Source organism: Hirundo rustica, chromosome 3 (assembly GCF_015227805.2).
Source record: "Hirundo rustica isolate bHirRus1 chromosome 3, bHirRus1.pri.v3, whole genome shotgun sequence".
In the NCBI taxonomy this organism is placed as follows: domain Eukaryota; kingdom Metazoa; phylum Chordata; class Aves; order Passeriformes; family Hirundinidae; genus Hirundo; species Hirundo rustica.
Window position 1 is genome coordinate 35,084,690 of NC_053452.1, and position 27,912 is coordinate 35,112,601.

At 38.5% G+C, this 27,912-nt stretch overlaps 1 protein-coding gene across 2 annotated transcripts; it reads right to left on the minus strand.

Annotated features, from left to right (window-relative positions):
* Positions 1-497: 497 nt before the first annotated feature.
* MEMO1 (mediator of cell motility 1) lies at positions 498-27,912 on the minus strand. 2 transcript variants are annotated; one of them, XM_040058939.2, is made up of 9 exons: positions 27,718-27,912; positions 15,757-15,838; positions 13,594-13,662; positions 11,609-11,721; positions 10,200-10,311; positions 9,134-9,276; positions 7,925-8,001; positions 2,469-2,573; positions 498-1,185 (listed from the first exon to the last, which is right to left on the minus strand). In XM_040058939.2, the coding sequence occupies exons 1-9, from the start codon at positions 27,776-27,778 to the stop codon at positions 1,054-1,056; spliced, it is 894 nt and encodes a 297-aa protein (XP_039914873.1). In that variant the 5' UTR covers positions 27,779-27,912; the 3' UTR covers positions 498-1,053. The 2 variants fall into 2 exon arrangements, with proteins under 2 accessions (XP_039914873.1, XP_039914874.1); XM_040058940.2 differs by lacking the exons at positions 9,134-9,276; positions 15,757-15,838; positions 27,718-27,912 and having other exon boundaries at positions 13,594-13,660.

A 27,912-nucleotide genomic window follows, 5' to 3' on the forward strand; every position in this document is an offset into this window, starting at 1 on the left:
CCAAATAATCTTTGAGGAATAATTGCTTGAGATTAGCACTGTATGGCTTCTGTGGCCTATGAATGCCAGATAGATACTCTAAGAATTATCATTTTCAAGCTACAGCTTGTTTTAAATTTTTAGTAACATCGAACAAAAATACTTCGTCTATTTTGCTTGAATAATCAAACTGAGCATAAAAACCATTAAAAGTGTACTGCTGATACAAATTTGTATCACATACTGAAAGATACTATTTCATAGACTAATTGTGAAAGAAAGAAGATTAGACTATACAAAAAGTTTTCCAAATTCTTTTGCACAGCTGAAGTCATAGTGCAGGTTTAAGATAAAAAAAACAAACTGTAAATGATGTAGTCAACAAATGTTGAATACAAAATACATTCTAAAGTATTTTACAGAATGGCTGAATTATCAAGCGTAAGAACTGAGGATAAAGAATGTTAATGACAAGCAGCCACATACAGAACACAAAGCAATAAGTTTAAATCAGACTATTTTGGTTTGTGTAGCCCTTTATTAGCAACTAAAATAGAAGATATCTGTTGTACATCACGGGTAGTAACTGACTATACTGGAGTTTTATTATATTCTAATACAGAATCATTTATAAATGCGTTGTTTTCCTTTTTTATCTTTTATTAAAAAGCTTCCACCCCCTTTTTCCGTTTACAACTTGCAAAACTATTCTGAAAGCTGAGTATATGTGCACAGGTCTGCAAAGAGTGCAAATTTAAGATATGGTAAATGCTTTACATGTTGTATTTTTAAGGACAGTCTACCACCATGCCTTCATAGCCATTATCTCTTCCAAGGAAAAAAAAGACTCTTGCAAAAAACTCTGATACCAGTCTTCTTTCCATTGTCCTAAACAAGAAAGCATTTTTAAATGAGTTGAAACTAAGGAAGGACTACACCTACTAGAAAAGAACAGAGTTCTATTAGTTTGAGGTTTCAGTATACCCAAAGACCAGGGACTGTATCTTTGTAAGGGCTAGGCTGGGACCCCGTATACAGAGTGTGTGCAGGTGCCATCCCTGAGCATTCAGCAGTTCAGTGGACCATGAGTGCTCCAGCTGCGTAACTCACTGAGCTGTCTTGCCAGTTTCGACACTGGCTTGACTGAGCGTAATTCAAAAATGAAAAGCTCATATTCATTCCATTCTTCTGGAGCTCGTTGATAGCCTGAGGAGAGAAAAGAAGCTGTTTAAAAAAAGGCATCAGTGAAATTACATTTCCTAGGTCTCAAAGGTCCTTGCACCTTCTCTCATAAGCTCTTTATGAGTAACTAGCAGACCTAGCCCATTTCTGTGTTGTTTCATTCACTGATGCTTCCCCCACTGAACTGTGTACATCCATGCAGCTCTCTAAAGCAGCACTGGACCTTTCATGATATCTCCTTTAGAAACAATGCTTTCAATTCCATGGGGAATTTATACAGAAACACAGAGGCAACAGAAAAAAACCTGACACTACTACCACTTTTCAGATTCTGTTTTTTCCATTAAGGAAAAAGAAGATACAAGGATAATTTATTAAAGGGTGACAACTGGCAAAAGAACGAACAGAATTTAACTGCGATTCATTGCAAAACTAATAATTTTCTGAGGGTAAGAGCTGGGTATATTTGCAGAGTTGTCATAGTATTGACCTTTGCTACATGCATCCCCAATATTGATATTGCTCATACAAACTTTTATGGACTCCACTTTAAAAGGTTCCTCTCTATGTTCTCCATTCAGACTACATTCCCAGTGAATTAAGTAGTCCCTTTTTAAAAAAAATTAATATGCTTCCTGTTTCTGATTTGAATGACTGTAAAAATACAGTTAGATTCACCCAAGCAATATAACAAATTTGCAGCACTCCACCAGTGCTGTAAAGCAGCTGCGACCAAATTCGAACAACTAAGTTAAGCCAGGTTTATGTCTGCACTGCATCACCAAAGCAGAAAGTAACCAGAATTTTAATTGCTGTTAGTTTATGAGTTAATGGTGCTCTGCACTAGTACTTACAGAGGCCATCTCTCACCATATTTGCAAAACTCAAAAACACTGCCAGACATCACAAGGCACTTAGGCTAGCAAGCTAATAGCAATACGGAGAAAATAAATCCGCATTCATAAGTACTGATTCAAAAGAGTAAGTACATACTTCTTCAGGGAAATGGATTTATTTTTTCATTTATTTAGGGTCAAGAGAAAGTGAATGATTGCATTTCATTGAAATTCAAAAGGAATGTGGTATCTCATCTCCCTTAGGGAACCGAAAACCCTCAGCCCTATCAAGAGCTTACATTTGTTTATATGCAAGACACGAAAATCAGAGACCAAACAGAGAACACTTAAAAAAATAAATTAATTCAAGGCTTGACATTTTAGAACTAAGGAATACTGCAGCAATATTGCATTTTACAAATGCAAACATTTTCCAGGAATTACTTTCTTCAAAAAAATCAATTTACTTACATTTAATAGCACTCCAATAGGATGCCTTCCACATATTGTATTATGGTATTTCTTCAAGTAATTGCTAAAAGATACAGGATCTAGCTGCTCTATAATGCTCATACCCTGAAAAAGAATTGATAGCAATAATTACATTACACATTCACAAGCAGGTGTTATACATCATCTATTTGTTTCAACAGAGCAGGAGGAAAAACCCTCTACTTTGTACCAAGGATATCAAGGGAATCTCAGCAAGCGAGCTCTAGCTCATAGTCATCTTCTTTCAATTCCTTGCCAAATTAGAAGTGCAGGAGCTCTTCCAAAGCTGTCAATAATCCATAGATCTGTGAGGCTATCTTTGCAAATACCAGTGTAGCTCATGTGAAAAAAAGCTCCTCCTGTGGACTAGTTGATCCCTACCATCCAAGACTGCCCTACTTCTGTAAGATTTGGTACAGCTAAAACCAGACAAATTTACTGAAAGGGCAAAGCAGGAAGAAGTTGTGCCTCCATCTGCTGTCCCTGGTAACAAAGTTCAGGGCCAAGCACTTGTCTGGGCCTTCCAGATGTGCAAAAACCCCAGACAAAACCAACACTACACATGCATAACAAGTGGGATATAGCCTGGATACATCAGGCACGCAAAGCAGTTGATCTGGGCATGGCCTGGACCATTTGCTCAGAGCATAAAAATCAGATCCAGAAAATCTCTAAAGCCCTACAAAGTTTGTGCACAACAAAAATGTAAGAACCAGGAGACGGTGCTTCAACTTTAAATGAGACAGTCACATCCTTTTCCTCCACTGAGAGCAAGACCCATGATCCCATGGAGTCATGCAAAGAATACCAGCATGTGTGGAAAACAAAACCTTCCACAAAACATTTGCATTCTTAAAAGCAAAAAGAATCCTACAACTCCAGATACAGCCTACTCTTACCCCATCCCATAAAGCAGCTCAAACACCATGAAAGTAGTTTAAAATAAGCCTTGTCTCTGTTTCATCATGGGTTTGCTCTTTTGCTTGTATTTGACTCCATCCTCTTCTTTTTGTCCTTCCTCTGAAAATTATTCACCAGGGAAATGAGCTCCAGACACTCATTAACTCAATAAAATACACAGTTATAGTGCTTCTGTTGGTGAAACACTAAGTTCTTCCTTAGAGACTAGAAAAAAGCATATACTTTGCATGGGAACAACTGGAGGTTGATGCCAGAAAAGGAGATAATTTCCTCTAGATATCTGCATTTGTCCCAGCTCTTTCTTCTATTTTTGGGTGATAAAAGGAGAAGCCACAATGCAGGAAGCAGTCAGTCTGAAGTCTCCACCTCAAGAGTGAAATCTCCAGAACACTGTGCAAGGGCATTGGCTGATCCAGCAGATATCAGCTAATTATTCAGGCTGGATCACAGCTTACAGTGGAGGAGCAGAAGATTCCCAGGAGAGCTGGGAGACTTATGAAACAGCAATGATAATAACTACCCTTGTGCACTTTTAAATAGAAACAGACATAGGAAGAATTCATAAAGAAATATGTTTTATGGAAAAACAAAGCCAAGCTAAGCTGGCCAATTTGTGGTAAGAGCTCAGTTCTTCTGGAGTCATAGAGATGGTGTTTGGACCCCTGGCCAATAATCAAAGCTGTTAATCACTCCAGATCTACAGAGCCTAAATGCATGCCAAAAGAAATAATGGTATCTATTCTCTAACTAGTAGTGATTACATAGATACCAGTGCATTTCCAAAGTTTCCAAAGCTTATCTTTCAACCATCCATTTACCTGTAGATTGTTCATGTCGATACACAGCTAAAGAAAGCAGACTAAACTTGACTACATACTCAAGTGAAACTAAGCATGCATTAGGCACTTACTCAGATACTGAACAGTTCATGAGGATATATTTCACTTGTTCATAAAACTCTTTCATGACCTTTTAAAAAATGAAAATGGCTGCTCAATTGAGAGCAGTTTTACAGTTGTAAGTCACTGGAACATACTGGGTAGAAGCATTTGAGCCTTTGTCTCAAATGAATGGACATGGATTTATGAGAATGCCTAGTAAGCTTATTTCAATGCACAGTTCAGCACTGCGAAACATTTACAGCTATGCAGTTAATCCCAGAAAATGCTAACAGAGTTCCATACATCAGAGACTGGAGAAAATCTATGGGGAATTGGTATGAAGAGCCGTCCCATAAGCATTAGGTTGTACTGATTTTTTCAATCTTTTGGATTTAAAAATCATTGTGGCAAAGTAGCAAAGACTATCAAGCTTGTTTCTCAGTCTAAAATGGTGCTGAAGAACAAAGGAAACATTTTTGTCAGGTTGTGTTTCATAAAAAGCAGAGGTATGAAGGTAGTAATTTTCAGTACTAGAAACAACTCAGCCGGGGATGGCTTAGAATAGTTAAAACACCTAACAAAACCCACATGGTAACAGTGCAGGCACAATTCCATAGTTTACCACATGGTCATTATGGCATCACGTAAGATTGTGCCTCAGTTACCCAGGTACTGCTAATAGCATCTACAATATCCTAGCATAGTACACTTAGTATGATTAAAAAGTTACATTTTTAAATATCATCCCTTAAAAGGATCAAGTATCTACAAGCCTACAAAAAAGCTTAAAAAATAATAACCCCACACACATACCCCCAAACAAACAAAAACTCCTTCCAACAACGAAAGGCTTATTTTATACTATATGGCAATAATGCTTTGGCTGGTCACATTAAAGCTTGTTATCAGTTATTTCAGCTGTTTCTTCACACCTAAAGATTTAAATTAATAGCACTCTAATGGTAGTGGAAACAAACCTGGTCTTATTACAGTCTAGCCCAATGATCTTTGCATGTGTCACTCAGACTACATGAAAAATAACGACCAGGAAAATTACTGTGTGGGCACAGAGAAGAGAACAGGGACCTGGGCATCCAGGCAGAGACTCAATCTTACACGATATGCCCAGCCTAAAAGCCTTCCCAGGCTGGAGCACTGTGGAAGGTCCTGGCACACTGCAGCAGCACTGCAGAAGCCACCAAAATTCAGCAGGTCATTAGAGGTACCTGAGAAGCCACCGGTGCTGAGCATTTTTCCTGGACAAGAAGTACTGACTATTCTTACACAGAACTCCTCAGTGCCTGCATTTTCCCTCATCAGCATTCAGGGTAACACAATCCTCCCACTGACTCAAGTGAGGCGTAAAGTAACCCATACCAAATACATGCTCATACAAAATGAGCAATGTGGCAGTGAAGATTGAAGTGAGCAGTCTGCAGTTTATGGTGCACCAATCAAGAACAATTACTCTTCAACAATGTCTTACAAAATACTTCCCCCACTTATATGTAAAAGACAGTGTGTTTCAGATTATGATATACAAACTAGTGCACATCAGCTGCTCAGTTATAACTTCATTTGAGGATTCTCCCCTAAGGTACCCCTTCTAACCATGAGGCTATTTCCTCCTTTTGCCATTACATCACAAAATGTGCTGTGGTGACAGTGGTCAGATCAACAACTACCATGTGGAAACGGATGTCTGCCCAGCAATATTTACTATTCTGTATCTGTTTTATGTCTAATGACTCTAAACTTCAACGGCCTAAGTGTTCAGCAGTTTTTACGCACTAGGTGAGAAAATGCATCTATATGTAAGCTCCTGCCCAATTAAGGAAAAAGCCATTATCCTCCCACAAAGGCATTTCTAAGGAAAATTAATTTCATCTTGCCCCAGAATACCTTCCTGCTTACAATGTGCTCAGCTGACTGCCTTCCTAGTTAGGGCCAATAAAATAGAGCCAGTTTTAGTACAGTTTTGTCTCTATCTTAATGCTATTTTGTCTGTGTAGAGGCCTACTGGTTGGACAGTACAAGTTTGTTTATCACGACGAATCACATGAAAAAATCCAATACTTATCTAAGGAAACAAGAAGTAGCAAAGTGGGACGTAAAATTAAACAAAATTCCAAAAACTGGAAAAATGTGGCAGTAGGATCTTTGTGATATTGCTAACAAGACATCTCAGAAAATCACAAACAGAACTTCCTCCATAGAGCATCTGAATATGGAGTCGTGTGTTCAAATATGGCATGATATAAAGAGGCAAAAAATAACCACAGTATGCTGCTATACAGCATGCTTAGTTTTCCAGTTAAACCTAAGACTAAAAAAGTATTTCCACAGTTATTAAACAGTAGACATGATTTTCCAGGTTACAAAAAATGTCACTTCCATTTAGCTGAATAAATACCAAAAGGAAGAGTTGGTACAGCAATGTATTGCCTAAAAGTAATTAAATGCCAAAGTCCAGTCTTTCTTCAAGCTTTCACCACGGAAATTAACAAGGGGAGTCTAATGTTTGCTAATGCACCATAATCTGCTCTCCTGCAAAAACACTCGAAGCTGCTGATTCCGGGATTCTGTAGAAAAACACTTTTCTAGATAGAGGAGCCTCTCAACTGACTACAAGAATTTGTAAAAATGAGAAACAGAATGAAGGCTAATTATTTGCTGGTTTTATTTCTATTCCAGTCATGAATAGTAGAAAAACAAAGGTTAATATGTATACACAAAACAAAAAAGTTTAGAGATCTCTCCAATAAATAGGATTTATTCTTTCAAGACAAGGAAAAAAATTAACATGCCATGAATAAGAACAGATCTAACAGAATCTTCTAACAGATTCTATGGAAGTTACATATATAATGCAAACACATGTAAAACAAATTTTAAGGTTACATATTTCCAGAAGAATTACTTCTGTGCCTTAAGCATAGTCTTGAACATTTAAGTTGTTGGGTTTTTTCTTTTTTAAAAAGAAATCCTTTGCTCCTGTGACTGCAAAGAAAATACAACATAACTGGCATTGGACCTTTACGTATTCAGCATTCCTTTCAGCTTTTGGCCAAACCCAAAATGAAGTATGGTCTACTGCTTTTTCCCCAGCACCTACTACAGAGTAAGGGGCAGGGAGAAGACTGCTTCCAAGGAAACGGTGGTTTTCATTTTCCTGACCAGTGCAATGCCCTACAGCCTTTCCTCCTCCAAATGGATGGAGCAGAAACCTTTGCATAATCACAGTGCTGTTTCTATATGCAAGTATCACGGCTACCAAGCTGGAACTACCACAATTCTCCATGCATGTTTTTGAAAAGCAAAAAAAATTAAGAGGATATGTGGACAGAAATTATGTTACATTAGGGCATTTTAGGTAGGTGAACATGCATTTATTCTCATTAATTATGCTTATTAGTTCATACCCACAATATAATTGTGCGCAGTCAGTAAAAGGGAGGATACTAGCTAAAACCAACAGCTAAATTCTTATTGTGGTAAACAAAGGAAAATCATACATTCAATAAAATAGCTGATCTATAATATTTTGCTAGAGAAATTTCTCAAGTGTTCAAAGAAATGGAATGTACAGGAGAAATTTGTTGTTAGTTAGTTCCACCAAATCTGAAAACTTACCATTTTATCTAGGTGCTCAATGGATCTATAAATTTCTCCTTGGGATTCATCATAGTAACTGTAACGGAACCTCTGACCTTGAAACAAAAATCATGTATAAAATAAAAAAGGGAAAAATTGTAGCTAAAACACTCCCTAATGCTTACTAAATATCTGAAAGTATAATACTTGTAAAGTAGTAATCTTCATTTATTCTATACTTTTTAGCTCCATGGAGGAAATTCTAGGGCAATCACGAAGTAGCAGCCCAGAAGTAAAGTAAAAGAAATACACGGGTGGCTATGTTCCTAAAGAGAAATCTACTATGTAGAACTGACACTGAAGTATCACTCACTAATTGCCTCAGAATCTAATTCTGTAAATTAAGAAGTAAAGCAACGTTTCATTTCACTATCCCTCTTAACAAAGTCAGCCATGGAGTCAGGCTACTTCTGCTTGCGCAGCAATACCCATAGTAAATGAAGGTTAAAAGTAAAAAATCATGGTAATTCAATGAGCAGTTCTAGATGGGTCATTAGCCACAACAGGACCAGGCCATTCTTATATACACTTCCACCTATTCCACAATTCAAAGATGAGTGAAACATGCACTTAATTAAGTTGACCAAAGATGACAATGGAAAAAAAGAAGGTCTGTTGTGTCACATGTCTTTCTAAAGCAGTCCCTGTTCCAGCTACTATCACACTCAAAAGAAAAATTAAATTATAAAGCAGGACAGAAGTCAAGGCTTCTGGAGTCTTTATAGCTCTGCCACCAAGATGAACTGGGGTAGCACTGGTGAATTGGCATAAATCCATCTGCTATCTTACCCAGCAGTAAACCATGCAAAACTTATTTCTGTCAGAGGAATGTGGCCATGCCCAGTGAATTTTTAGCTAATTAGTTTTGAAAGTTGTTTTGAGGTACTTAAAAGAGTGAAAACAGCAAGCAACTTCAGGCAGTTTTTTCATTGCAACAGTAAAGAGAAGTATATAAATCCACACACCTTCACCATTTATTTCCTCCGCTACATTGAAAACGCATTACCACATTAATATTTCCTACCTATTATTCCAGATTTCAAAGACCTTTTTTTAATTTTATGAAGACATTTAAGTTGCAAAAATAAATTTACCAGAAGTTAAAACGTTCAATTTTTAATAAAATACATCATTTGAAAATAGCTAGAAAATATTCAATATAGTCTTATGATAAGATATGAAACTTACCCCAATGGCAAAAGTCAGAAGAAACCACAAAGAGATTACTAGGATCAGCTAGGTATTTACTGAAGAGTTTTCCAAATTCCTGCTCTTTTGACTCACTCAGTGCTCCGACCAACACAGGAATAATAGTAAACTCATCCTTATGGCTTATAAGCAAAAGAAAAAAGGTTGTAATTCAAGTAACATCTGAAGACTTTTCAGGGCTTGCTAACTGAAACTGCAGAATGGTTTAAAAGGTTGCTATTGATTTGAGGATAGTAATTTGGTAAGATCATACTAAGATGTTGCTTTAGAACCTCAAAGTACTTCCATTTCAGAAAACACACGCCCCCAAAACCAGTATCTCTCTGCTGCAAAGTAAAAATACCAGGCAAATAAAAAGAAAAGACAGTGAAATCAGCAATGAAGTAAGAATTGAATTTTCCCTGTATAGATGCTGCATGTCGTGTAATTCTCCAAAGTATATGAAAAGTATATGAAAATGCTCAACACAGTACCCAGGTAAATACTGATACTCTAGGGAAAATTCAAAACACAATGGAAATTTAAAAAAAAAAAAAAAAGATGGGGCACATGTTAGGGAAGAAACCCCAACACAGATTGACAATTTTTATTTAAAGTAAACATCTGAAACAGCAGCTATAAACACACCCCTGTTTTCAAAATTAGTACAAAGGCTCTAAACAAACTTAAAATCCCACAGAAAACGATTTAAACTATTTGAACTTCTTTCAGAGATGCCTTGAAAAGCAGGGGAAAAAAATCAGCTATTGAATAAAGTTCATGAAAGCATATCTACTATTAACTCTAATAAGTCAACCTGTTTATAGGAGTTGTTATAACTTCCTCATTTAGGTGTTTTCTCTGCTCATAGCTTCAATTACAGCAACTTATCCTAGTCTCTGACCCTCTCCATACCAAAATTTTTATTGGGGGATGGGGGAGCATGAGCATTATATACACCATAGGGTCTTCCATGCCATAAAATGTATTAGCACTGCACACCACAGCAGCACAAGCATTTAATGCACATAATGCTGGTTCTTGTAGAAGTAATTAGCCCTAGTACCTTTCCATGGCTTTAGCAGTATAAGGCAAATGCATTTCAATACTGTGTTCATCTTCATCTGTCTGTAGGGACATGCGCTCAAACATTCCAGTCTTCCACAATTCTCCATAAACTGAAATGGATTAAAGATCAGGTTTTACTACTTTTTTATTGCTTATTTTTGAAAACTACTTCAAGTGCAAAAAGCAAGCTATAGTGTACCTTTATCAGAACACACCTACTATAAAAATTACTTGCCTCCAAGGGCTATCATCATAAACCACTTGTTTCTAAATAAATTCAGAACTAAAATTATGTTCAAGTCATTAAAATATAAACATTATTGATTCAGTTTACAAAATGTGTTAAATCAGCGACCTTATTAGTATATTGAAAAAGATTTTCAGTTATGATACCAAATTTAATTACACAAATAAAACACACTTGAAAATATACATGCATATGCCCAGTCAATGAATTTTTATTTTCATAAACTGCCCATTATATGTTTAAAAAATAAAAATTCATCACATGAGCTATTGCTAGATTTGTTACTTAATTGGATTTGTTATTGACTGAATAATGAAAACTATAGACAGCCACAACTGATTAAATAATCCACATTTGTAAGTTATCTATTCTACTCTCAAGCATACTTGAGTATACAGAGTCATCTCCACATTTTGAAAATTCTCCACTGGATGAAGAATTTGATATAGGGCTGTGCCTCCTTCTCAACTCCATAAAGAAGTTCTACAGAAAGCAAAACATTTCTTACCTAAGGAAATCTCTGCAGGCACTATGTAGAAAGTCTGAATTAGCTTGCTTAATCACAGTTACAATGAAACACAACACCTCTGCGCTAATTAGCCCCTCTGAAAAAGACACTGCATCACTTAGGTATAGCTCAAAATACATAAAAACCAAAATATCAAATTTATCTTCATTGCACTTAGTTCAAAAGACATGGACTAACAGTTTCTAAGTCTGCAAGTTAAAAAGTCACATGCAATCCAAATAAAAGCAATTCTTTGTTTCTCTGTGATTCCTCTATCAAAATCAAATCAACTAAAGAACCTTTCTTTCCAGCCAGAACACTTCACAGGAGAATGAAGAAGATGTTTAGCAAGTTATTATTTGATGTAACATTTTTTGGATTTAAAACCCTGAAGCACACACTCAAAATTGAAAAGTTAAGCAAAAATTTAGAATTCTTGCCGGAAGGAAGAGAGACACTAGGGTTACAACATGACCAAGTCTGAAACAGCCAGGATCATTCAGAAGTTAAGTTTTTGTCGCACTAAAACCAGATTTGCACTTGTATGCCACTGACAGCAGGGAAGTGCCCAACCAGAAGAAAGTCCTCAGCACTGCATGTCTGCTGTCAGTACCCAAGCCTCAGTGAAGTGCAAGTTTTATAATGCACTTACTCTTTTGGTCAATTCGAAGGTCATACAGAGGCGTTCTGTAAATGTCCACACTGGAAAGTGCACATCGGGAGAGGGGCACGTGATGGGAAGGCCCAAGAATGAAAATTTTTCGGCTACAACAATTAACACAGAAAGCCACAATTCAGACAACCGCAATTGCATAGCAACTGAGCTTAGAGTACCAAGTTTAACAAAAGCATACAAAGCGATACTTTCTCATGGCTACAGCAGTTTTACTCTATTGTCAGTAGGACTTCAGATCAATCCATGGCCCAACCTTGCTTATTATCTCAGGAGTTATCATGAGATCAGTTCAATAATGCTCTAGCCTTAAATCTCTTAAGCAGGTTATATATGAGAGCACTCAGCAGCTAGAAATTTGCCTGACTTGACTCACAGTTTGGAGGCTGAATGACACGTTACAGCCGCTTAGAACAGATTTTTGAATTCTCTCCTTGAATCAACACAGCCTTCAGCTACTCACCACCTTCAGTAAATACAGGATCAAATCACAATTATGGGTTCATCATCTATTCAGCGTTTTTCACTTATTTACTTGATTAGCCTCACTTAGGTTTCCCTAAATTAAATTTTAAGTACTTCTCAAATGCTGGGTTCATGTTTTCATATGTTACAGGTTTTTTGCTGTTGCATCAACAACAGAGACTTGCACCTGCACATTCATAGCTTTAGCTGATACTGCAACCTTTTACATGTCACCATGACATCATTATCTCATCAAGTCCTCAGTTCCTGGCTCTTGATTAGATGTTAAGGGTCTCCTGCCACAGCACTTACAAGAAAAAAAGAAAAAAAATATAGGCAATTCAGCTTTTCAGATTCAGGATTATATAATTTTATTTTTGGCTCTGAATTACAGGGATAGGAGACATGTAAATTTATGAGGGACTTTTTTTTAATCCCTTACACCGGGAGTGCTATAACAAGGTATACTAAAACACATGCTTCCTGCAAAACTAATAAAAACAAATACCCAAATACGCAACAGTTTAGCTCAAAGATGAATTCTAAACGTCCCATGCAGTAAAATAGCAAATAACCCATCAAGTTCAACCAACTCCTTATCAGGGAATCTAGGGAATACAGCTTGTTCCAGAAATTTTAGTGAAACTAGGTATCTGCCATACCATGAGCTATTTTCACATCATTTGCAATAGTTTAGAAAGAACTAAAACCATTGTCTTTGAAGAATATTACAGAGAATTATCTTATTAACAAGTAGCAAGCCAGTTTTTATCTAGCATTGCAAAATGCATACTTTGAATAAATACTATAGACATTTTAAATTTTCATCATTAAAAAAAAAACAACAACAAAGTCACAGTCAGCAGAACATAACAAGAATTCTATTCCTTTACCCAAAAATAACTGGATTCATATTTTTAGAGGCAGACAACATACTACATGTTGGATTTTTTTTTAATTTTTCTTTTTTTTTTTTTTTTAACTTGTTAGGAACAAAAGGCCATTTAAATTATTGGAACAATTAACTTTCACTGCCTTCTCATATCTTATAAACACACTGGTCACTTCCTCCACAGCAGTATTCAGTCCATAATCCCGCACTAAAAAACTAATGCAGAATCACAGTGAAAAACAAACAAAGCCTCCCAACATTAACAAAACAAAACCCAAATCAAAATTAAAAAAAAACAACAAAACCAGCTTGGGCTTTTATAAAAAGCAGTGGAACACCAGTAAGAAACTGCAAAAATCTTTAATCCCTCCCTAGTAAAAAGTTAGTTACCAATTATTTCAACAATATTCCTTTTTTTCCCCCCTTTTGTAACATCCAATTTGAACATTAATGATATCAAAACAGAAGTGATGAATAGAAGGCTAAAAAGAACACAAAATTAAAATGTGAGTACTTCAAGGTGTAAGAATGTAACAAGAACATTCCAATTATCAGAGAATTGCAAGCTCAGAGCCTTAGGCTTTGCACAGAAAGCTGTAATACTCACGTGATGTTGGGATCCACTTGTTTATAAGCATGGGCTGCACAAGATCCACAATAGGTATATCCTGCATGGCTGCAAATCAAAACGTACAAAACATTAAGATTTAAATATTGCTTAACATCTTAAATACATTGAGACTCAGTGTTAATTTCTCAGTATTTATTTTTTGTCCCCAGTGAACTAGAGATTGTAGGAGTAACCCAAAACTCGTGCAAGAGCAGGAAAGCACCGCTGCAGTATTGATCACACAAGACACGTATTTGTTGAAGAACTGGCAGTGACCATTTACTGACCAGTTATAAAACTATCGCTGACCATTGCACAGTCAGGAAACCCTCAGATCAAAGGACCTTCCCTTATCTGTAAAGGATGTACGCAGACTGCAAAACTGCCTGTTATCAGAAGCTTAAGATAACACTAACAGTGCAGCCAGGCAACAAGGGAGTGGCAAACTGGCAAACTGCTGGAGAAAGCTCTTTGAACCACACTGCAGGAACTGAATATAATGACAGTACAGGGGTCTTGGCAAAGAGAGAACTAATGTTACAGCAGAGAATAAAAATGCTCTGTCACTGAAGAATAACTTAGCAACAAAATGAACAAGCACATGGAAAGGAGTGGAAGGGAGCATGGTAGGTTTTAATGCAAGGAATGACTACATGTTTCACCATTTCCTATCAGTCTGGCCCCGTCTCTTCTTGACCTCTGCTCCTGTGTGTGATCCAAAACAATTTATAATTATTTTAAGTAGTTCTTTCAAATATTGCCTTCAAATCTGAAGACCCATTCTCTTCAAGACCATTAAAACAGGCGAAAATTCTCCTTACACTGCTAAAAGCACTAATTTCAGAGAATATATGTTCCTAGAATCCCAGGTCAAGAAAATGCCTCCTGGTCACTCAGCAGTATGCCCACACCACAGCTTTACACAATGACACTGAGAATGATGCATGCTGCAAGCCCTGAGGTATACAGGATGTTTGAAGATACAAGTCCCCATTGATAGCACTGAAGGATTTTATATGTATTTATATGTATGTATGCTCAGACACACCTATATTCATCCACAGACCGATACCTGGAGCAAGTTACCTTCAAAATGACCTTAGAATTCTACTTCAACATCACTTAACCCATTCATTCTAAAGAGCTCAGAAAGAAATTAAAATACAGGCTAAGAGGAGAAACAAGAGACCAAGACCTCACAAATGGACATGGAATATTATTAGACAATGTCAAAAGAGCCTGCTCAAATGTTCTTTCTGCTACAGGCTTGTCCCATCTTCCACGCAAATATTAGACACATCCCACTTCACAGGTGGCAAAAAACGCCACAGTTAACGTAAAAATGTGGTGAGATCACAGGAAGACCCCCAGTAATTCTGGAAAAAGAACCAAACTACGTAATCTGCAGCTGAAAGGTCTCTTTCCTGAAATTCCTGCAAGAAAAACTAAGGCAGATGTGGGACAATTTCTTCTGCACACTTATTACTACTATGCAATACTTCAAACATTATGACAATGCTATGTTAGTACATGAAAAACATCATATTTAAGGTGTTTTTTCTAGTGTTTCCTTCCAACTCATAATTACTTGGAATGACCAACATACTTTTGTCATTACATGTCTCAGCTATCTTCAGGAAATTTAATTCTGCCTAAATAGCTCAGAAGATCCCTACTTCAGCTGTGGACAAATAACTCAAAAGCAAAATAAAAAAACCGAACTAAAAAACTCAAACAAAAGTAAACCATTTGGGATAGCTGAATAGTGTGTAATTACTTTTTGGTTTAATTACTTTATTAAGCTTTGCTAAATTTTATTTAGGTGGTATGAGGGATGCAGGAGTTTTGCTTATTTTGGATTGGGTTTTATTTTTTTTTTCTGTTATTGGAGGGGCTTTGTTGTTTTTCTCTTTAATATAACTCTTACCCATTTTACTGGACCACAAACAAATATTATGTGTGCAGTCCATCAGCAAAAGCAAGCTAATCGTGCACCCAAGTGTGCACAGATTTCTGCCATTCTATGCTATATCCAAAATACTTGTTTAGAAACCACATATTGCTTCTTTCAGCTTTACCAGTTTTCACAATCACTTGGGGAAAAAAAGACCATTTAACCAATCTAGTATTAGATACACTGAACTTCTGTTTCAGACTTACGGGGCGATAATGGCTCTTGCAGGTCTTTTCGTGGACTGTACTTGAGAAAGCCAACCTTCTAGTTGTGCATTCAGCTGGGGTCCTGTGAAGAGACATGGAAACACTGAAGCCATAAAAGAACCTAATACATCTCAAAAATTTACAGAAAAAGCTTCAAAGTCCAGCAGATTTAAAAGTCATCTTAAACATTAAAAGCTGGGTTTAAATCTAACAACAAACCAACAGAAAAAACATCCCCCCAAAATACCCAATGCAACAACAAAAAGAAACCCCAACCCTGTAATGTTGAAGGTTACAATAGGAAAATTTCAACCTCCTGCTCTGGAAGTCCATTTACTGCACATCCAAGCACACACTTATGGTTTCTTGCTCTGTGGAGACTAACAAACACACCACTTCACCATTTGAAAGAATGGCTGCTGGTTTCAAAAGAATCACTAACAGATAAGTGTTTCATAAACATATCTGCAGAATTCAGAAGTAAAAAGTTATGATCTTTATCAAAAGAGCCCAATATGAGAAAATGACATAATAGAAAGGCTTGACACTTGCATGATAGCCAATGACTATGGTAATAAATCCTTTATTAAACAAGTAAAAAAAGCATAATACAAGAACTGTAACCTGGAAAAATCTGTAAATGCACAGGAAAAAGCTAAAAGTGAAGACATTATACTTATCCTAACACCTGAACAAGTTCTGATCAATCAATATATACAATAAGTGCATGATCACTTCATTGACATTAACTTCAATAACTGGCCAATCCAGAATTTAAGTTTTTTTAAACTAAGTTCTGTATGTCAGCAAGTAGCAAATATTCTTAATTCAATCACCTGACAGATTATAAAAAAGCCTTCCAGAAATACAACATTAAAAAAAACCAATACCAAACAAACCACATTTTGATTATTTCCCATCACTAGAAAACTTTCTGATGTTAAGCTATCTTTCAGGAAGCAAGCCTGACAAACACAGTACAACATTCCTCCATATTAAAGAACGCTAAACAAGCTTTCAAGTAAAACTCATTCAGCTGCTATTGTCACAAGTAACACACCATTAACAAAGAAAATAGGTGCACTTTTTTCAGCTGACGCTATGCTTTTGACAGAACTCTATGCCAGAAGAGTTTATCTGTTAAGGTATGGTGCAGCAAGCTGCTCTTCTTCTTCATGCACGTTGCAGATCTTTGTATCTCCCCCATGCAGATGTTGAACTACCAACTGCCAGCGTAAGTCAAATCCAAATTAAGTATCTGAAGCCATTTCACAGATACATTCCAGCCCTGACAAGGGCTGACAGCTCTCCAAAAGGCTGACAAGAACCACAGAGAATGAGAGAAAAGATGTCAACTTTTGCAGAATCCAATCAGTCCCTGACCAGGGACAGTCAAAAAGCTTTCCCTAGAAAATGTAAGGTGAAGGGTAGAGGCATTGAAGCCACTAGTTTTTATACGGAACTTAAATCTGTGTGCTTCTTGAAAAAGGACAGCTGCTGCAGTTATGAAGAGCCCTACCTTTTTACATGAAGGAAGTGAACAAGTGCAACACCATTTTCCTAAGCCTTCTATCACACTTTAGTTACTGTCTACAACTCTAACAAGGTGAGCGACACAGATTAGCTGCTGTCGCTCATGTAATAGTGACTTTGTGAAATGATGAAATTGTTATAAAAATTCCGCCACATACCAATTTTGTTCTGCTGCTCGGGGAAATTACAAGCAGCTGATGCGCAATAGAGATAAGCATAAGGACATCTTAGAAAATGGAAGCCATTGGGGAAGCTAAGTAAAAATAAATAGGTTTATATTTCCACCCTCTTTCTAAGATAATAGAAGGCTAACAAACAGTACTCTTTTACATTATTACCATTTTTATTTGTTATTTGAGTTATTCTTCATTTGAGTGAAGAAACAAGTCACCTAAAAAAATTTTTTACTTCCTAATTCTCCCCAAATATGTAGAAAGATAAAATAATTTCGAATGAAGCTCTTTAGGAGGACACTTTTTTCCCACCACTGACTACCCAGAGTTAAACATTACTTTGTCCCTGACCCGTTCTGCTCAAAAAAGAGGATCCATAGGTAGCACAACTGCAAAAGGGACAGAATTTGCTAAGCCAAGGGGAACTCTTCTGCAAGGCACTGTGCTTAGCCCTCCTCCATCCCTTCTTTAGCAAGGATTTTTCATTAAGGATGTGGTTAAGGCGATTTGCCCTTGGTTGAGATAAATCAGGTAACCTGCTGAACAGTTTAAAGACAAAGGTCAGAACATCTGGTAATTTCATGATTGGTCAAACATGACTAAAACTTCCCATCTTACAGTGTCATAGTGGAGTAAGATGCCCAGGTTTGCTTGGTATTACAGACACACACTCTAACAAAGTCACATTCTCTTCCTAGAGGCAGTAAAATAACAGAGCTATGTGACCCAAGGGATGAAACTTCTGTCAGTGCTTACTTAAGGAGCAAGTAACACATCTGCTTTCAGATTTTTTCCCTTTAATGTCAAGTATAAGGTGCCTGTTTAAATAATTAATTAAATCATTAATTAATAATTAAACAATTGTGAATTAATAATTAATTTTGATCTAATGTAAACTTTCATTTCAACTTATATTTCTCTGCACTACTTTAAGAAAATATGCTATTAAATTTCTCACCCCAGAGGACTAACAGAGAGAGAATGGAGATTACAACATACCCATGACCTTTTAGCTAAAGAAAAAAAAAAAAAAAATCAAACAGCACCCACATAAATTGACAAAAGTATAGCCTACCTGCAGCTTCCTGTGCTTACTAATACTTTAAGGGGGATACACTAGAATTGTTATTTTCCTGTTAACAAATTAGCACCAACTTTTCCTTGAACTGTTCAGAGAAGTTTTTTTTTCCAGTTTCTCAAACATGAGGATGTTTAAGGCTAAAGTCAAAATATTTGAATTGGTTATACAAAATATAAATAAACCCACACTATCACAGTAGCTATGCTCTGCCATATGGAATTGTATTATAGCAGATGAGTAATTTCTTCATAAAGAAGTAAATTTTGTTCATATTTAAATGAAGCTTAACTGGAAAAGCAATCATGAAGACAATCCAGTAAATATGCCTCTCCTTAGCTGACCAGCACAGACAGTGAACAGCACTGCCACTCATGTATCCTCTTGCTTTTGCGGTGGGAAGTAAAATAGGTCCCAGCTCCTTGAGCCTCAGGTGAAAAGCTCATCTTGAGAAAGCTGCCAGGTTGAGAGCAACAGGGTTTTATGGCTAACTCAGACAGAAGGGCAGAAAACCTTAGGGATGCAATTTCTGGATGCAACAATCAATATACTTTAGCATTAATACTGTAAAATCAGACCTTCCATTGATCAAAAGAAGTTAAGCAGCAAAATATGATACTTCACTGAAATATGTAACATTAGGATCTGCATGTCAATCCTGTGAAGTCAGGCATAAACACAGGTGTGCAACTAAAGATTTCTGACATTATCTGTGGATATTTCACATCCTGTTTTGAAAACCATTAGAAGTTATGCCAAGGTTTAAAATAATTGCAAGCACAGACCAAGTCTCCATTAGGCAAATTTATGGAAACAACTACCGGCAACATTTATTCAATTATCTTTACTAAACGAACAACTTATTTTAACAATCAACATTATCCCATCTAGAAAGATCTAGAGTAAGTAAGTAAGAATCTTTCCACATTACTGGCATGCCATTGTCACCCAGGGAATAATAACACAAAGACATCTGGTAGTGACTCAGCTAAGTTCATCACCCCAATTTACAGCTGTCATGGTCCAGACTTTGTAGCTTAAGCCAAACCAGCACGCTCTTTCCACAGCCAACCCCACCTTGTCAGTGAGCCTGGAGTGCTTATATGCCAAGTATCAACACAAGGTAATGGCATTTCGCTCCTTCTCCTGCAGCCACCATTATACCTACAAAGCATACTTTCTCAGATTGGTAGGGAAGACTCAGTGTCTGCTCTGAATCCTCAGTCTCAGTGAATGCTTTTTTTACTGGAAGAGCATAAACCACAATGAAAATTTAGAGAGGCACCAGGGAAAACTGTTCAGGTCCCCCTTGTGTGTGTACAGCACTTGCAGCAAGGCAATTAATGCTGGAGCACAATGACAGTAACACTGCAGTCTCCAGTCTTGACAGCTTTTACTTGTCCAAGAATATCTCCTACCTATAGGAGTCAGCACCGTTCTTTGAGTCTTCCACTTTTCAACTACCTTTTCCTGTTGATGAATCATCTACTCCTGTAGAGTGTTAGAAAAATCAAAGTAATAGGAAAAGCCTGGGGGCTGGCATACAATTAATTTAGTAACTGGAACTAAGGGAACTCCTTTCTTCACAATCCTGAAGGTGAATCTGAAACAATTAAATTGTTAGGCAAACTCAAATCTGAAACGTGACAGAGGACTAACAGTTAAAATTGCAGAAAGTGCAAGGATTTTTCAGAAAACACAGACTACACTTGAAAAAAAACCAAACCAAACCTGTTTCTCAATGTAACAAAAGCCAAACCTTTGAATAAAGAACAAGATTTAGCTATGCAAAGACTAGGATTTGTCAGGAATAGAAGATAATTTCCAACAACTCATGTTAATAGGCACATTCTCCACTGCTAGCATATACTCTCCTCCAACATTAATAAAATGGTGAAATCAGACTATAGGCAATGCAGGAATTTACCTATGCAAACAAGAACCAGGGAGAAAATTAAGATGCAAATAGAGATTACACCAATGCCACATTAATTCCTACTTATACACATTGTAAGATGGAACTAAAACCACAAGTAGTACATGAATGGGGGAAAATAAAACTGAAGCCACAACACAAACACTGAAACAGATATTGAAATCTGCTTTGGTGGCAGTTCTTACTTGCATGCCCCAGCTCTCCAGTGTTCTTGATTTTCCTTTACTGAAAGTTGGCAGGAATTTAAGAAAAAAGTCAAACTAAAATATCACTCATTAAGAATATCAACCAACATGTATTTACTGAGCTTCATAAAAAACCTTAGCACTCATGTCATTCAGAGATGAAAACAAATAACATTCTGTTCCATACCTCTGAGAATGATTTCGGCTCTAATATACACTAAATGTAGATAAAATTTGTGAAAGTATTCACTAAGTGATACTTGCAGGCCTATTCTAATGATACCAGAACTACACCGAATATAAAACTTTTTCAACTGCACAGTGAAAGTTGAATCTACATTCTTTTCTTCAAGTATATTGATTTTGACAGTATTTAAGTGATTCAGCTAGAAATAATAGCCTAGAAATTGTATTTTGAATTAATCCAGTACACTTTTTCAGTATACAATACTAAATAATACAGTCTGCATATTAATGCGGTGTTCCATGTTTAATTCATAAAGGAGTCAGTAATGACACATCCAGTTTCCCCATAAAAAGCCTATAAAAAGATAAACTACCAAAGGGAGAGAGATATTACATTTGGTATTTAACGTTGCAAAGCAAATACTTGATGAATTCATAATATACTATGATTAGTTGTTCACAGATTGCAAGGTAAGAACTTAAGTTAACAGCTGTATTTGTAAGGCTTCAGCTAATGTCACAACATTAAGATTTCATGATCAGTACATTAATTATCCTGCTACTGCAGAAAGCTCCGTTCACTACAAGAGATCATAGAATTATTCAAGCTGGAAAAGCCCTTTAAGATCATAGAGTCCAACCTAACACTGCCAAGTCCACCACTAAACCACATCTCATTTTAGTGACCTTCACATGCTTTTTCCATGCTTTCCTGGATCCATTTGTCTACAACCATCTACAAACACTATTATGGTTCATTACTTCTACATTACATTTATGAACAAGCTGTGATGAGTTATTCCAGTTTTGGGGAGTATGCCAGGGTTCTTGGCACACCACAGTAAACCACTTTTATAGACTCTTTTATGACATAGAGAGCATCTTCCTCAACTCCTCGTCTGCATTTCTAGTCTAAACCACACAGAATCACACGTTATTCCCTTCTGACCTCTTCAGCTGCTGCAGAGACCTATATCCACCACACTACAGAGAAGAGATTCCACCCTAAATTAAAGTGGGATACAGCCACTCAGGGTCAGTGAACCCAGCAGCAGCATCTGCCCTCAGAAACTGTGGGCAGCAGGCCTGGGAAATGGATTACACATATTCAGCAACATCATGGCAAAGCAGAAACAGCTGTAACTGATGAACACACTTTCTCTAATGCTGATGAGAAGTTCCAGCTCATGCCAACAAGCACACAAATGCTGGGATTACAGCACAATCGTTAAAACCGACAGTCATTCTCACATCATTCCTCAGGGCCCCCAAACCCCAAAAGGCACAAATAAGACCAGTTTTACTATCTCAGAATCACACTGCTATTGCACCTTGAAACTGCCTACCTCACCAAGCTACTAACAGAGTAAGTGGGTTTCGACATAAGAAAAAAACAGTATTTGGCACAAAGGCAGTAAAAAAGCATTAATGCCGATCTTACTGGGGATTACAAAGGAATGGAAGAGGCTGCAAATGTGCAAAAACAGTGGCCAACTTTGAGGGATATGCAACTTCTAAACTGATCATTCATGGCACATAGCTGCCTTTTCATTTATTTTCTGATCTGCTGAAGTTCTTCAAAGCATTATACTTTCCTGCTGATGTACACACCATCATGCAGCCTTCCGCCCAAAAGACAAGGTCGAAACATTGCTGGCTGTAGGATAGTCAGTTATTTGAGAGTTCTGGCATTTCTTATCCAAACAAGTTAAGAAGCTTAATTCTTACAAACGGCAGTAACAAGATGTCAATACCTATCTCCTTTGGGGTCCTTTTGCTGACAAACCAGGGCAGCAGAAAACTCTAAACTTAATGGTGCACTTGTGCTTAAAGTTTCTTCAAGTATTTACTGGCCATTTGCTTGGCTCATCATAAAAACAGAGCTTTGAAGACATTGAGCACAACGGCGTTTCAAGTCAACACAGCAATTATTCTGCCAACTCGCATTTGCATTAATAAGCTTATGGAAATGAAGGTTCTTCTAGTTCAAAAAAGTTGGCACAGGCAAACAGCACACCTCTGGTCCCTATGGCTTGGTGAGGGAAAGCAGAGAAATAAGCCCTAACTAATACAACAACAAACTTGTTTTGCAAGGCAAGTTTTACATCACGTAGTATTGTTATTCACACACACTCTCAATTTGATTCTTACTCCTGTGACCTTGAAGAGCCTACAAAAACCTTCATGTTTTACCTGTATCACCCAGCCACTGACTGAGGAGAAGTTGAAACAAGAACTCTTATCACACACATTAATAAGGAGCAGTACAGTATTCAGACAGCACTTCCAGGGGCCAGACAAGAGAGGCCAGCTGTGAGCCAATAAGCCACGTTCAGCACTGTAACGTGACATCCCACTCGTCATGACATGCTACAGAGGAAAAAAAAATGCACATAGCTGATGTTTATTTCCATTTCAGGAGCATATGGATTGATTTTCCACAGCAGTAACCGCCCAGCACTTACTAAATCTACTCACATAGAAGAATAAACATCCCTATCCTGCATACAATCCATGCTCAGGATAGCATGTCATTTCCATTGCATTTCATCTGCTCCTTCTGTATCTAGGAATGCATCTGCCTGCATTCAAAGACACTAAAAATTATGCCTTTTTTTTTTTTTAAGTTGTCTTTAATCTTCCTCTTCCACCCGCTGGTTGAAAGTCAATTTCTCAAGACGTCTGGATACTAGGTGGTTGAATTAACACAGCAGGACTGGAACTTTCTTCCAAAAATAAATGTGAGTGTACTATTTTTCACCACACCATAGTGATATTTTCTTTTTTTGTAAATAATCTACATGACAGTAGCACTGTGTGATATTTTTATTTACATTGTATGCTATGATCTAAATTTTACAAACATTTTCAGTGGCCAGCACACACCAAGCTGCTAGTCCACAAAAGCAATGGCATGTCACACATCACTGAAGTTTTTTAAAAGAAGACATGCAGATCAAGCTCTTCAAGTAAAGAACAAGGTTGTTTAGACCAGTGGCCTACTATCAGCAATGGGTATAGCAGAGTTTCAGTTTGGAAGCTTGGCTGCTAAGTAGGAGGAACAACTGACCAGACTGTTCTGTTTGCTGCCAATCAAATGCTCCAGAGGTTACACCTGAAGTTCATTAAGATACTGCATTGACTGATGTGGAATGAACATTAACTTCCCCACACCAGGAATTCTAGAGGAAAAGCGATGACAACCAATTTCTGTTAAAATTTCCATACTGAACTCACCTGCTGAAACATCTTAAATAAGCTAATTTTTAGATTTTTTTGTTGCTGTTGTTACAATAGCACACAATGAAGAACACATGGGAAGTCAAATGCTAACATCATGGTGAAGTTCATCTTCCACTTCTTGCCCCCTTCTCAGCTTTACTGAGTAGGATGCAGCGAGCTTTCTCCCTGGGACCTAACTTTCCCTCTAATACAAAATTGTTTACTTAGATGAGACATTCTAACATGTGAACATGCCTGGATGCGTGTAATTGCACATCCAGTCCCACCTGCTCTACAGCATTCATTAGCGTCATCCAAGTAGGTGGCCTATTCATACTAGAATGGAGTGCATGTTTATATTTTCCAAGGCAGAACCTAAGCAGTGCATATCCCATGGCTGGAGAAAATTATGGAGCAATAGTCAGCAATTTTCATCTGAAGCAATTGCTGTCCCATGGAAATGAGCAGCCTTTAAAAACACAAAGTGGCATTTCTTCCAAACACATGTTGCACTGACCATCCATGAAGATCAGTAGCTTCCTCTTGGTTCTGGCTTCACTTCTGATACTGCTTCCACTCCTGGAGCGCATAGCAGACAGCTAACCCAATTTAAGAATATCATCTGACCACAAAAGCTGGGCTACATTCTGGATCCATCCTTTGTCTTCCTCTCCCTCAGCTGGCTTTGGCCCTTCTTTCCCAGAGCTGACTTCTATAGCCAGCTTTTAGAGATTTTTTTTTTTTTCTTTTTTTAATAGTAACGGGTGCTTCTCTTTTGCAGTAAACTCCTACCAAGTCCAGGATGCCATGCATCATCCCGGATGCTGCATTGATGTTTTAGCCCTAGGTACCAGGCATCTCAGGATAAAATAGCACTTAAAAACCTTATCCTTACTCTGTCCCTTTAAAAATGCTTTCAGATGTAAAGACTTTGAGCACATCTGTCAAAAACCACATTTCTCATCATCCTTTCAAATGGGTCATCTTAACTGCAGTGCAGGCTGAGGGTAGCCAGGGCATCCACTCACCCTGTGTAATCAAACTCAGCTCTGTAGAAAGAGCAGCAGTTTGGAGGAAACGGGAAGCTGAAATGCTAACCAGTGTACATGTAACACAGCAAATCGCTTCTGGGCTGAGACAGCAGCGTGAAGAACGGAGGATGTAGGAGATAATCCTCGGAGAACCATGGGAACACACTGAAGAACTACCACAATTCAAACTAATCCCTGCCTCAGCTCCAGCCTTGAAGCTATGCAGGCTGAAAACACACGGTAAAATCCACTTTCTTCAAGTAGTACAATTGAGCCTATGTTATGAGTTTGACATTGCAGCTGACATGTGAGTCTGGCCTGAAATACAGGAAGATTTTAAGTTAAATCCATGATGAACACATAGCCTCTTGGTCCCCATTTGCTTTCTCTCAAGTTTTGATGGACCTTCCTAAATGGCACACAAAAATTAGCTTTCAAGCAATAAATAGGTAGTCCCTGTCTTGCTGAACAGGTGCAATTCCTACTCTCACATACACAGTGCAAACAGCAGAAGAGAGTTCTATAGCAAGTCACAAAATACTCCTTGCTCATTTAAGGAAAAACATATTTCCAAAAATCACCAGATTATGCAACATCAACCACTTACCCCCACCATACACACTGTAACAATTTAACTTGTCACAAGCATAGCTGTCATAATTCATTATTACAACATGATTCAGTTTGGGCTTTTTTTTTCATGCAGTGTGTCTGGGCAACCATCCCACATCTCCTCAATAAGCGACTGCCAGAGGGCTGCCCAAAAGCAATGGGAGTAGCATGTTTTGGATGTCCTACTACAAACAACGAGTACTGGCCAAACTAGTCACACACACTTACCAGAGTGTAGTCTGACTAAATTACACACTGAATTTCTATGGAAAAGAAAACAGTCAAATACAGTATCCACACCGCTTAAATTATTTTTAAAAAATAAAAAAAAATTAATTGCAAGTATCCAGCAATAACTTGATATGAAGTCCAATACCAAACAAACTACAAAATTTGTGTGTAACATCAGGTAGCCATTCCATATGACAGTTCAGTTTTCTGCCTTACTCATAGATGAAAATATAAATTGCAGGACAAAGGTGATTACCACAAAGCTCTGATGTTTTGATGTCTTTGCAAATGGTTAAATCAATACCTTTGACATGATTTAGTATATTTTCTGTAAATGGAGTACGATGTACCTTTCTAGATCATTGGAAATAAATGTAGATGCAAGCTGCATGAAGATTTGAGGCCAGTTCTGTAATGGACACAAGAATTATGTTTAGAATATTAAGCTCAGAAGGAAAACAATCATCCTCTATTGCTGTCTCAAAAATGCCTACCCAACCATTTGAAGCCCAGCTACTTATCGCACAATCCGCCTCTTCCTGTGTTATTCTCCTCCCTGTATTTCTTTTCTTCCCTTTCATTTTTTGCCTCATACCTCATTCATCAATTTATGGAGGAGACGGGAAACCGCATCTATTCTAGCCAAGAGAAATGTATTACTTTTCGCATCCAATTCTTCTTAGATGTTAATTTAGGATTGCTAAATGCAACACTTCATTGTTTGGTTTATTTTCAGTTGTACCCCCCCATCCCTCTGAACTGCTCATCACGACAGCCTCGTGTTCATCCCAGCTCGTTCACCTGCAGTTTTGTAATCATCTTTACTCCCTTGGCCAGTAAAAGAACATCCCTTACAAATCTTATTAACAGCTCTAAAGAGACAAATGTGCATCCTTTTCACAAAGGCGGTTCTGCCCCAAAACCGAACAAAACTTATCTCCAAGCATATGTGCTATTTTACGTGTTTCTGCCCTTTTTCTGGCGTGGGCGAGGGGAGCAGTAGCTCGCCATCCAATGCACCACGTTTTTCTTCTATTCTTCTTCTGCAAGTACCACATGTTTAAATGGACAGAGCCACTCTGCACTATTGCTTAGTAACTTTTCACTCCTACTAAAGAAAACGCCGGGGAATGAAAAATACACGGTTTTCTCGGACTACAAAAAGATAAATAAGTCCCCCTATTTCCACATGTCGACAAGAAGTAAAATAAACCTCTATTTTCACACCTTTCCGCCTGCCGTCTAACCCCAGACGGGCGGTATTTTCTCACGGAATTCACAAACACAACAAAAAAAACTCCAGGAGCACTTGAAAACACTGAAATCCGTCCATGTGCTCCCGACGGAGAGCAACACTCGATCCGAAGCACAGCCCGGGGCTGGCCCCGGCCCCGCTGCCGTGACACGCGGAGCTGCGGCGAGGCGCGGCTGCCGGGCAGGGCAGCCACACGAGGCGCAGCCGGGGGGCCCGATCCATCCCCGGTGACGACCCAAGGCCGGTTTCCGCCGAGAGGCGCCGCTGCGGGCACCCGGGCGGAGGAGAGGGACAGCGGCGGCCGGCAGGTGTGTTCGGGGCGCTCCGCGGCACCCCCTCCCCGGCTCTGCCCGCTCCCCGCCGGCGGCCGGCCCCGGCAGCCCCCAGCCCCCCCCGCCCGCCCGCCATGTGCCGGCGGGGGCGGAGCCGGCGGCCCCTCCCCGCGCCCGGTACCGGCCCCGCGGCCCCAAAGTGCTGATTCAGCCCCCGCCGCCCGCTCCCCGCTCCCGGCGGCGGTACCTGAGGCCGTGTACCAGCTGCCGGCGTGGCTGGCCTCCCGGCAGAGCACCCGGTTGGACATCTTGGAGCCGGAGCCGCCTATGGTGTTCGGGGGGGGCGCTGGGGGACGGGCCCGCCCGCGGCGGCGGCGGCGGCGGCGCTGCTCCCCCTCCTCCCCCGGCACGGCCCGGGCCCCGCGGGCGGAGGCGGCGCTGC